General features: G+C 36.2%; 1 protein-coding gene across 1 annotated transcript; it reads left to right on the top strand.

Moving 5' to 3' along the window:
* The first annotated feature begins 7,402 nt into the window (after window positions 1–7,402).
* Window positions 7,403–10,010, top strand: XB5907626.L (provisional ortholog of fatty acid binding protein 1 L homeolog). Its single transcript, XM_018242324.2, has 4 exons — window positions 7,403–7,492; window positions 8,461–8,633; window positions 9,331–9,420; window positions 9,869–10,010. Exons 1-4 carry the CDS (start codon window positions 7,426–7,428, stop codon window positions 9,917–9,919), a joined length of 381 nt encoding a protein of 126 aa, XP_018097813.1. The 5' UTR covers window positions 7,403–7,425; the 3' UTR covers window positions 9,920–10,010.
* Window positions 10,011–12,338: the final 2,328 nt, after the last annotated feature.

Consider the following 12,338-nt stretch of genomic DNA (forward strand, 5'->3'; position numbering starts at 1 on the left):
TTGCCGGCATTCCAACAGTTGCGTGCTATACAGGGCTAAACCGGATGATGTCACAACCTATCGCCTACCTGACGTGTTTCGTCTGGACTTCTTCCTCAAAGGCTTCCCCAAAGCCTTTGAAGAAGTCGTCCAGACAAAATGCATAGAGTATAAAACTACTACACTATATTATACACTCTATATTTCTTTCTGCTGTTTATTCCTGAGTTTTCTAACGCTGTTTCTTCTACAAATTTTATTGGCTGCTATATCGGAAGGAGAATGGATGTTGAGAAGTGGCTAAGGGAGCAGACTCCAGGGACCTTAGAACATCTATTTATTTTTTGCACCCCTAAGTGGCTATGCTTGTTTGCTTATTTCTGTTTTTTTCATAGCTAAACAAGAAACTTGGCTTTTCTGCACTGCAATGATACAGATATTACATGAGATGATTGTCCCAGCCTTTTGTTTTCTGAGACACTTGCACTGATCACAAGCGTATATCAAGAATTCTTGCCATATAGCAGAAAGGTATCAACAAGCATATCCTTTTCATCTGATAAAGGATTTGCAAAATCAGAATCACCTGCAGAAAAGTTTTATATTGGAATAATATGCACTTTCAATTGCTCAGTGCTTTCCATAAAACATGGCTGTTCTCTATAAAAATTTTATTGGTTTTCAAAGGTGTGTACCTAACGATTCAGGTAAAAGTTTTCATTTTAATTGTTCCATGTAAAAACAGGCTTACATGTTTCAAAAATTATATATGAAAGTTAATTCATCATGTTGTGCAAAAATATGTGTTGAATTATTAAATATTTTTTTTATTTAAATATATTAGTTTCATGAAAATGCCAATTTCTGAAGAGCTTTAGCTACTTTTGTGCTACATTCTTGATTTTAGCTTAATTTTTAGCTACTAAGTTGTGACCTTGTTCAGTTCAAGCTGGGTCATTGAACTGAGAGTTTCACAAGGTAATGCTTGGGGGTTACTAACCTAGGCTTCATTCAGAATTAAGTCAGTCGGTTCAGCTGTCATCAGCTTTAGTGAAATACTGAAGCTTAAACCAAAGGCATAAACGGAAGATCAAAATATTTTCAAATCTTTCACATATTTTATCCAAAATTGTGAACAGTACTTCTTAATCTGTGAATGAAGCATAAATAGAAGCCAGCAACACAAAAAAATAGCTTTATATGGTGTTTTACACAATAAACAACATTACCTTTCCTTCCTTGCACCTCTCTATTAATTTCCAGGCATAAGCTATTATTCTTCTTATTTCATGTTGTTTAATGCTCCCCTAATCTGCAGCTGCTGTATCCAACATTCTAGTAGACAAGCTGGGTTATTGAGACCACCTTGCAGACATTACTATATGTGGGGGGATATATTAAAATTCTGAAAATTCCTCTAAGTACACTTGATCTGTTTCCAAGGGCAACTTAATAAGTAGCAATGAGTTATAATGATTTTGCCACCTGTGTGGGCAAACACATTTAGCAAAAAAAAAAAAACCCTGATAGAAATTTCTTAAATAAATTTTACTAAATTTTACCCATAAAAAAGAGCAAGAAAGAAGTACAGGAGGAAAATATTACTTTAATCTGAACTATTTGGACTTATAGAAAACATGTGTTTATCAATTATTAAAATTATTATTATTTATTAATAATATTTTATCCAGATTTCTTTAAACAGAATTTTACCAGAACATTATTTTGGACCATAATCATGCATAACTCTGATGTTTCAAATGATTAATAGTTTGCGACTTCTATATGATATGTTGGGGGAATAAAAATATTTTACTGAAAGACAATGTACCAAATGCTGCAGAAGAATATGGACTATATGGTAGTATTGAAGGAAAGCGATAGCCCATAAGCCAGACTTGGTTTGTTTTCTTTTTTATATGTTAAAGCTTGTGGAATGTGCAGCTGAGTCTGTATATGCCACTAAAGAGCTAGCATGTCCCATAGTGCATGCCCTTGAGAACAATCACATCAAAGAAAACTCATGTACCTGCTTTAAAAGTACTGACAGCACCAACAGAGATCTGCATTTCAAGCAAGAACAATGAGTATGGTGTTTATTTCTAACACCCATAAGAGACTCTGCTTTTATCAGAATTGTGATCAACCTTATATAACCTTGCTACTTCTGTACTCAGTAGCATGAAAAAGGGTTATTATATGAAAAGTCATGGACAAGATTCAATTTTGAGATGCAATTCAATTCAGAAAAACTTATCTCACATTTATCATGTGAAAACTTTATTGAAGTCTATGGGGAAAACCTGAAATGAACTAGGAGAAACTTTTTTTGAAGCCTTGAATTTAAAGAGTTCTCATGTAATAAACCGTGAGATAACTTTTTCTGAATTGAATGTGGCCCAATATCTGACTTTGTATAGTATGCAAGCACAGTAAAGCACTAAAAGGTATAACAGAAAGAAGCATAACATAGCAATGTTGGTTAAAAGTGTCTGAATTCAAGCATCCATTCCAAAGTGACACAAATTTCACTTCTCTACAAACATACATAAAAATCATATTGTCACATTCTTTAATGAATATTAAATAGATAGAATAGGATGTAACCTACATGCCATGATAGTGTTTCTCTAGGCAAGAAAAGTGGAAGTGCTAGGACAGATCCTCTGGTGTAAGCGGATACCCTAGTGTTTTAAAAATATGAGTTTGAGTAGCCATCTTTCTCTTATTTGCTTTAATGATGGTGTTAGGGTGTAATGCATACCCTGGGATGGGAGGCCTAAAGTGAAGAAAAAGTGCCCTCTAAGGCAAGAGGCCTCAGAAGAGTGCAAGTCTGGTCAAATGGACCCTGTCAAGGAAGGGTAGGGTTTTCACCTTTCTTTGAATCAACCAGCAGATTTAGGGTAAAGGTGTTCCTCTTGTACCCTAAAAGAGCTGTTGCTCAAACCAAAGGGTTAGGGGCTGATTTATTAAAATTTGAGCTTGCGTTTTTTTTAACATTGGAAAACAAATGCAGTGAAACATACAAGCATGAATATATTTGAGAATATTAGTTGGAACCTAGAATAGTATTTATTGTACAAAAAAACTGTGAAAAGTTGCTAGAAAAAATCTCGGCACGTAAAAGCTGAAGATGATTAATATAAGTCAATAGGAATTGTCTCTAACAACTTTTGTTATTTATTTTCCCATATATTAAAACATTCGATTCTTTTAGCCTCTTTGAAAATGAATGTGATTCTCAGTGGCATGCAACTTTTTTTCTGCAAAAAACGCACGTGGGAAGATTCTGGCACATTTTTCTTAATTAAGTTAGTATTCAAGAAAAAAAGTTGCTTGAGTTTTGTAGCCAGGCCCGGACTGGCAATCTGTGGGTTCTGGCAAATGCCAGGGGCTGCTGTAAGATGCCATAGAAAGTGACTATTAAGTGGGCTGTTGGGGTTTGTTTGGGCCTCTATGTACTAGGAATGGCAGGGCCTATTTTGAATCCCAGTCCAGTCCTGTTTGTAGCTTTTTTTTGGCTCTTGCATGTTTTTTTCTTGACCTTGAAAATGAGCTAGTAGGCCTCCAAGTGCCAAGCCTAGGCACAACTATGGTGTGTCAGGATGCAGAGTGATTTTTTTTGTCTGCCTGCATGTGTGGTATAAATGTTTTTCCCCTTCTCTATTGCTAGCCAGCAAACCTCTTTTTCTGCCCATTTTATTTTTCTCTGCAGACAAAGTAATAAACTATGCTCTCCACATTTTACCCAACATTACAAAAATCACCAAAAATATTACTTACCAAGTGTATCTCTTTCCATTCGGTAAAATGTGAGAAAAACATTAGCACTGAGTGTGTGCAGGATGAATGCACTGATCTTAATTAGCAATTGGTAAAAGCTGCTGCAGGTCACGATTAAACAAAATGTGTTTTTCTTATATGCTGATGACATGGTTTTGCCTGTTTTTTTGTGTGAATAATAAGATTGTAAGCTCCTTTTATATGGAGATAGAAAGCAAAATGTATATTTATATATTTATAAAATGTATATTTATATAAATGTATTTTTCAATTTGTTGTAGCTGAATGTGTCTTTAAGAGCATGTGCTTCTGGGAAAGCCAGACTCGCATACTTATATAACATACAAAATGCTGTTTTTCTGAGAATTCCTGATCTCAGAGGGTGGCTGCCTAACAAGAGGTAGTTGAAGGTACCCTGTTTTTTTTTTTATATGGAGTTGGAACAGTGCTTTCTGTGAAAAGTTAGCAAAAATGTTTTTCTACTGTTTTTGTTCTGATTTTTTTTCTTTTTGCTCTGGAAACAAATGTACCTTCCAACAACTGTTGGCTCCTAATCTTTGATGAATGCAGGACAAACTCACATCCCAATACAGTGATAAATCAATAATAGCAGTCATCCTATTCTAGCTACTCCTGCTGCACCTTTATGAGTATTTCACCATTATTTTAGAATTAGAAAACTTTTTAGAATTTAGAAGCGTTTTTTTGTTTTTTTCTAAACAGAACTGTACAATCAATATGATACTGCAAACATGGAAAGTTGACAATAACAGTGGCATGCTTCCAGTTTTCATTGTTGGAAATAATGGAACGCAAAGCAAAATTAGGAGACAAAGAAAAAACATTAGTGGGGATGCGGAAAACAAGATAGATGGTGGAAAAAAAATTAAAAATGAAAAGTGAGAGCTTGTTCAGCTGAACAAGTAAGACTTGTACTTGTACACAATCACAGTGGCTCAGCACCGTTGCAGAAGAGCCTCACCTCATTTGTCAAGCATAGAACTGAAAGGGTCATGGTTAAATGAAATTCAGTTGAGTTTATATTTTAACTGCTGTAACTGAATCATAAGGGAGAGTCAAGATTTAGCTATTGTCAGTCTAGAGGTTATAAAAGTAGAATTTATTGATGGCAGCAACTTGAAAAAAGGACAGAGTTGCCCAAAACACATGGCTGTTACCGTGCCTTAGTTCAGTGTTTGCATATGCTGAACTTCAGCACATTTCTTGTAAAGAATGTATTATTACGTGCCCCTTTTATTCATTATTAACTTGTATGATTATGAATCATAGATCAATACAGGAAGATACAGTACATGTCCAATCGCCATTGTGTGACAATAAGCTAAATATATTTTGCAGATGTAAAAAGCTGTGTTTTCTGCTGTGCCAATAAGATTCAGAATGTTTTTAATGTGCAAAGATTTACTCCAGGTTTCCTAGCTTATTGTTCGGATAAGAGTGTAATCTCTCGCCCAGAAGCAAAGCACCCAAGGATAGTGCCACCCTATGTGGAGAACTGTGCTCTCCTTCTTCCCATAAAGGGCTATGTTTCTGGATGGAAAATGACAATGCGGGATATGTAGTTGTTTGAAACGAGTCACGGAGTGTTGCAGTAGCATTAACAGTAGCTAAATGGCTATTTGAGGATGCTTCTGCCCTACTATAAGTAAAGACTTCCCAGTGTATCTTGGGAAATGTATTCATTATATGTGTCACTGATGAAAGACGACAGCAGCATCATGTAATGGTAGTAATAATGCCTTAAAGCGATACCAACACGTTCCTATAAAAAGCATAGGAACGTTTCCATATCTAGGAGCTGCTGCACGCATAATATTTTCAGCTGAAAGCCCCCCAAAGCCGCCATAGCCCCGCAAACCTTTGTTGACCCGACCCTCTGACACAGCTAACAGATCTTCCGCATTTCTTCAGTGACGCTGAGCTGTGGACTGAAGACTAATTAGCGTAATAGGCTAATTATGAATGAAAACAGGACTTCAGCCTATGGAAGGATCGCACCACCTTCAGCCCATCGTCAATTAAACAACACAGAAGATCATTTAGCAGTGTCGGGTAAATGAAGGTTCGTGGGGCTGGGGCGTCTTTGGGGGGTTCTTTTAGTTGAGAATATGCTGAGTGCAGCAGCTCCTAGATATGGACACGTTTCTATGCTTTTTATAGGAACGTGTCGGTATCACTTTAATATTGGTTTTAAGTACACTTGCTGCTGTCATTTAGGTGAAAGGGGTCCTTCAACCAAAAACTGTTTTCTTCTGCAGACTTTAATATTAAACTTTATTTACAAGAAGGGTCTTTAAATACAAGCATGCTTACAGTGTGGAGATTTAGGTTTTTCTAAAATAGACCTGTATATTAAGTGGATAATGTACTGTGGACTTGTGTAGGGATGGGCGGATTTTCTCGCATAGTTTCGCAGAAAAAAATGACGCCCATAGACTTGTATGGCGGCGTGCATCAAAAAAAAAAGACGCGCATCAAAACAATTTCGCCGCGCAACAAAAATTTTTTGACGCCTACAGACTTTAATGGCCGGCGGCGAATTTTTGGTGAAACGAAACGGGTCAAATTCGCCCATCCCTAGTCTTGTGCTTTTATATAACAAAACTTGATGGTAGCGACTAATATCCTAAGGAATTACAGTAGTGGGTAGAGTATCGTCTATACACACACACAATAATGAAATACAGGTATGGGATTCGTTATCCAGAAACAATTATCCAGAAAGCTCTAAATTACAGGAGGGCCATCTCCAACAGACTCCTTTTTATTCACATAATTGTCTTTTTTAATCATTTTTCTCTGTAATAATAAAACAGTACATTGTACTTGATCCCAACTAAGATATAATGAATCGTTTTTGGAGGCAAAACAATCCTATAAGGTTCAATCAATGTTTACATGATTTCTAAGCAGACTTGCGGCATGGAGATCCAAACTACAGAAAGATCCCTTATCCAGAAAACCACAGGTCCCAAGCATTCTGAATAACATGTCCCATACCAGTATTACATTTAACTATAGGTATGGAATCTATTATCTAGAACGTTTTGGACTAGGGACTTTCCATAATAAAAGCCATAAAGCTACTAAAAATACTTTACCATTTTACTATCAGCATGGATTTATGTTTTGCTAAGTTAACATCGAGACATTTTACAGAAAAAAAAGCAAGTTAATTGTTTGAACAGGACAATGTACAGTATAACAGGTTTCCCCAAAAGACCCCTTAATAATAATATATACTGCAAGAAAAAACAAACTTGCTTCAAAGCATAAAAGGATGCTGAAGTGCAAGATTATATGAGTCTTTATATAAGTTCATTGCTGGTACAGCTGAATGTGTTGCGTGTAAGATTTCAACATGTCAATGTTTGCTCTAAACTTTTATAAGATGTACAGAAGATAAGAAAATCTTAAAGCGGACATATTTATTGATCAGAACTGAAGCTGCCAGACACTGAACTGTAGGTCATTCCCATGACCATCAAACCACTTGTAATAATTAATAGCTTGGTTGTTAATAATTATGACATGCGCAGCATACGTCAGTGTAGTCAGGCAAATATAAACTGGATTTTTGTGGGAAGATCACATCACTCCCCTCTCTTGATCTCTGCATTCTAAACACCATCAGAAATCATCATGTCTTTTGCTGGAACCTGGCAGGTATATTCACAAGAGAACTATGAAAGCTTCTTAAAACAAGTGGGTAAGTATGTTTAAATATATATGAGTGTATGTCTTCATTTAAATAGTGCCATAAGTATGCACTGAACTTTATAGATTTTAAGGATGTTGCTAACAAACATAACTTGTTGTATTGGATAATTTGGGTGTCAATATCTTTGTTTAACAAAATCAAAGATGATCATACTCTGTGTACAACTTGAGTAATCCCCTTTGAGACACCTGCCATTGGCATGAACTCACTGCAAAAATGCCAACTACTGCAACGGGAGTGCAGTGGGAGATATTAAAAATCTTAGAGAGTTAACACATCTGCAGCTATACATTTATGAAATTATGGGGTGGCTTCAAGCTATAAAGATTTGATAATCAGTGAAGCAAATTGACTGCATCTCTTCAACTGCCAGTTATTCTTTTACAATGCTAATGTTTCACTTCTAAATGAAGTGCGGCATTGAATAAAAACTCCCTCAGTACACACAGGATAAAAATAGGAAAATTTTACCAGGAGCAGTAACCCATAGTAACACATTAGCCATTATCATTTACTGACCCTCTAAAGTTTTGATAATGAATGTGAATATTTGGTTGCTAGGTGCTACTAGTCCTTGGCAAGTATTACTGCATAAGAATTTCAGATGTGGCTCTCATTGTTTTTTTCTGCATGCATTGTGCCTTGCTTGAAGTCTTCTTAGCAATTCTGAGTGCTAAAATATATTTTCAGATAAAATAATCCCATATCTGAAATAGCAATTCTGGGATAGAGTAAAAGGGAGATTTTGGTTTAAGGTGTTACTGTCAATTAAAGTGATAAACAGTACTTGCATGCTCCGGGTTGTAGAGCAACATGACTGTATCACTTTAAGGTAGAATAAAATATAAAATATAACAAAATTTACACAATGATATACATAATAGCCATGTGCACCTTCTTGTAGTTTTACCTTTAATGTACACTGTCTGACAAATATATCATACATCTTGTTGTAGGTTTGCCAGATGAAATTATTAAAGTTGCCAAAGACATCAACCCAGTGATTGAAATTCAGCAAAATGGGGACGATTTTGTTGTTACATCAAAGACATCAAAGCAATCTCAAACCAATTCTTTTACTATCGGGAAGGAGTCAGAAATCACCACAGTGGGTGGAAAGAAGGCAAAGGTAACACTCCCACCTAGATTAGTACTTGCGGTTCAAGTATTTTTAAAGCATATATTGGGCAGCGCTGTTTTACATACAATAATTGCTGTTTTAGTTGTGACTTTTTATATAAATGTGCCAAAAATAATACCTGTTTTTCGTTTGAAAACAAACTTAGTGGAAGCTCACTCAAAATAAAGCCATTGACACCATACATGTGGCAGTGAAACTGACAGTAAAGAAACAATATTTTTTTTCCAAATTTTGAACCTGGGCCTATGGAGGCTTATGTTATGCTACCATAGTTATTTGAAGGAGAGTTTCTCAACAATCAGAAATTCCCAAATGATTTGCTGTCCTCCCTAATAGGTGCCTAAGGTGATGGTAGGGGTGTTATGGACAGGATGACATTTGAGGAGAACATGTATTTGCTGTTCTGCATATTTCAGGAACATCAATACAAATTACAGTGGATTTTGTAATGTTATAACATGACCTCTAATCATTTGTATATATCTGTATAAATTTGCCATACATATTTCTCTTAGTTCACATTTACCACCTACTGTTTGTCATCTCCACCAAAAGCCCTTTATGTATATTCATTACATAAAATTCACTGACAGCTTGATTAGGCATAAAAGTTATACTGTTAAAGTTTGCTTTTCTATGTTCATCCTTTTTAAATGATTGTACTCTGATGTTCATTTTATTTTAGGTTACTGTAAATTTGGAGGGTGGAAAACTCATCTGCAAGAGTGACACATTTTCCCACATTCAAGAAGTTCAAGGCGATCAAATGATTGAGGTAAGCTGGAATTGCAATTACTTACTATAACAATTAAGGGGATATTTAATTAAGAAGAAACAGAAGTTGGATAATCAAGGCATTCAGGATGATAATTCTAGACTTACAGGCAAATAAAGATATATCTTATAAATTTGATATTTAACAACATTCAGTTTTTGGCATTTTCTCAGACAACCTCAATCCACTCAAATGATAGGCCAATATACACATGATATACTTTAACACTTCAACTTATAATTCAGACATTTTTTGGTCTTGGTAAAGGGGACAAACCATTACAAGGGTATTTAGAGTTTAGACCCTATGTTTCTTCTAATTATAAGTCTTCCAGAAAACACACAGCTTGATTTGAACAGTGCATTTTACTTGAAGGTGCAGTTTACTGCAATTGGAAAACTGTCTTTCAGATTGTCTTGAAACTTATTATTTTCTGTTCTTCTTGCAGACAATCACAATTGGACCAACAACCCTAACAAGGAAAAGTAAGAGGGTTTAAACTGAAGAACGGAAAGTTCTATCTCATCATATTTTGTAAACTTTAAAAACCTGGCATGCTCATTACTCCAATAAAGATTTGATAAGCTGTCTATATGTGTTTTCTTTTATAGTACATTCATGAAAAGAATTACAGATGTTCTTTATGTTTTGAAGATCCTATTACAAGTCAGAAACAGTGTAAAATCATAAAGAAATAACTTGGTGCCAAATAGCTTGTAGCGGTATTGGATCCCTTATGGAGAAACTCATTGTTCAGAAAGCTCCAAATTCCTGTAATTTGGATCTTCATACCTTAATTCTACTAAAAAATAAACCCAATAGGCTGGGTTTACCAGCAATAAGGATAAATTATATTTTAGTTTGGATCAAGTACAAAGTACTGTTTTGTTATTACAGAGGAAAAGGAAATATTTTTTTTAAAAAAAAAATTGGATTATTTGAATAAAATGGAGTCTATGGGAGACAGCTATTCTATAATTTTGAGCTTTCTGGATAATGGGTTTCCGCATAACGGATCCCATACCTGTATTTTTTTAAATATTTAAATGATTTTAAGCAGACTTAAGGGGCTGATTTATTAAAGTTCAAATTTTGTTTTTTTTACCATTTTTGTACTCAAAATAAATTATAACTTCAAATCAAGTATTTATTAATCTAGAAAAACTGGAATGCATAACTTTAGCATCTAAAAGCTTACAAGGTCATGTCGAAGTATATGGCAGTTGTTCTAGCTAAAATGTAAACTATTTGTTTAATTCAAGTTTTTCAAATTTTTGTGATTGTATTCATTCAGGTTTTTTTATATTCTGATTTTTTTAATAAATAAGGAAAGGTTTTTGTTTTTTAAGTAGAAATAAAATCTAAAATTACATAAATCCAAATTTTGATTTTGATAAATAAGGCCCAAGGTATTGAGATCCAAATTAGGGAGATCCCATAGTTCCAAGCATTCCTATGCTTGTACTTAAATCCTGCAAAGGAACCTAAAAATACTGACTCATGATGGAAAATAAATAGGTCCTTCTACAAAACACATTATATTATTGCTATATTTACTGTATACTGTATATGCAGAAGTCTTCTAATGACTTCTAATAGCCCATACCTTTGACTTTACTTCAGCAATTGTTCTGACAATTTGCCCATGTTAGTGCTAATAACTTATTGATATGCAGCAGCAAAGGCACACTGTCAGAGCACATTCATGATGCTCCATATCATTAAATATGGCGTGCCTGCAGACCAATGTGCACAGTTAGGCAACAATCTAAACATACTAGTGCTAAGAGGATCTCTGGAATTGTCATTTCTCTTGATGCTACTCAGCCTTGTAATAAGCACTGCTATGTCAGAGTGTCCATGTTTCCAATCCCTCAAATTTAACAACAAGGAGAACATTATTTTTTTACAATACACAAGTTTCTAGTCATATAACACAAGTTAAATGAGAAGGAAAGCTACTGAAGCAGTTTATTGCCAGTAGATTAGCCAGAATAGTGCAAGCTATAACACTATATTTATTCTGCAGAACGCTTTACAATACCTGAGTAAACAGCTCTAGAAGCTCTCTCTGTTTGTTTAGGATAGCAGCTGCCATATTAGCTTGTTGTGACATTACTTCCTGTCTGAGTCTCTCCCTGTTTACTCATAGCTCTGGGCTCAGATTACAGCAGGGATAGGGGAAAGAGTGGGGGAGTGGGAGAGAGGAGCAAACTGAGCATGCCCACCCTTAGCCCTGAAGGTTTATGCTGAAAACAGGAAGTTTGATACAGAAGTCCATGTATACACAATGGAAGGAATGAAAGGCTGTGTTTCTTTTGACATAGGACTCAGAGCAGCATTACTTTTAGGGTTTACTGGTGAATTTATCTAAACCTTTCTGATAGAGCTTAATTAATTTTAGCCTTTCCTTCTCCTTTAAAGGAGAAGGAAAGCCCCAGGGCGCAAAACCCCTCCCCCCTCCCCTGTGTTGCCCCCCCTCCCTCCTCCCCCCTGGCCTACCTGTCCCCCTGGGCAAATGCCCCTAACTTGTTACTCACCCCTCTGCGCAGGTCCTGTCCACGGAGTTCACAGTCGCCATCTTCTCCCACGCGCGTCTTCTTCCTGCTCTGACCGGCGTCTTCTGGCGCATGCGCAGTAGGAACAGGTACCGGTACAGCTCTATTGCGCATGTGCCGAATGTCACGAAGTGAAATCGGAAAACTTCGTGACATTCGGCGCATGCGCAGTAGAGCTGTACCGGTACCTGTTCCTACTGCGCATGCGCCAGAAGACGCCGGTCAGAGCAGGAAGAAGACGCGCGTGGGAGAAGATGGCGACTGTGAACTCCGTGGACAGAACCTGCGCAGAGGGGTGAGTAACAAGTTAGGGGCATTTGCCCAGGGGGACAGGTAGGCCAGGGGGAGGAGGGAGGGGGG

This window comes from Xenopus laevis, chromosome 2L (genome assembly GCF_017654675.1).
Source record: "Xenopus laevis strain J_2021 chromosome 2L, Xenopus_laevis_v10.1, whole genome shotgun sequence".
Taxonomy (NCBI): Eukaryota; Metazoa; Chordata; class Amphibia; order Anura; family Pipidae; genus Xenopus; species Xenopus laevis.

Bases quoted from the DNA above. Each gene is read 5' to 3' on its own strand.
- XB5907626.L (XM_018242324.2), top strand. From the start codon at position 7,426: ATGTCTTTTGCTGGAACCTGGCAGGTATATTCACAAGAGAACTATGAA. The intron at 7,493-8,460 runs GTAAGTATGTTT...ATCTTGTTGTAG, and splicing joins AAGCTTCTTAAAACAAGTGG to GTTTGCCAGATGAAATTATT. The intron at 9,421-9,868 runs GTAAGCTGGAAT...TTCTTCTTGCAG, and splicing joins AAGGCGATCAAATGATTGAG to ACAATCACAATTGGACCAAC.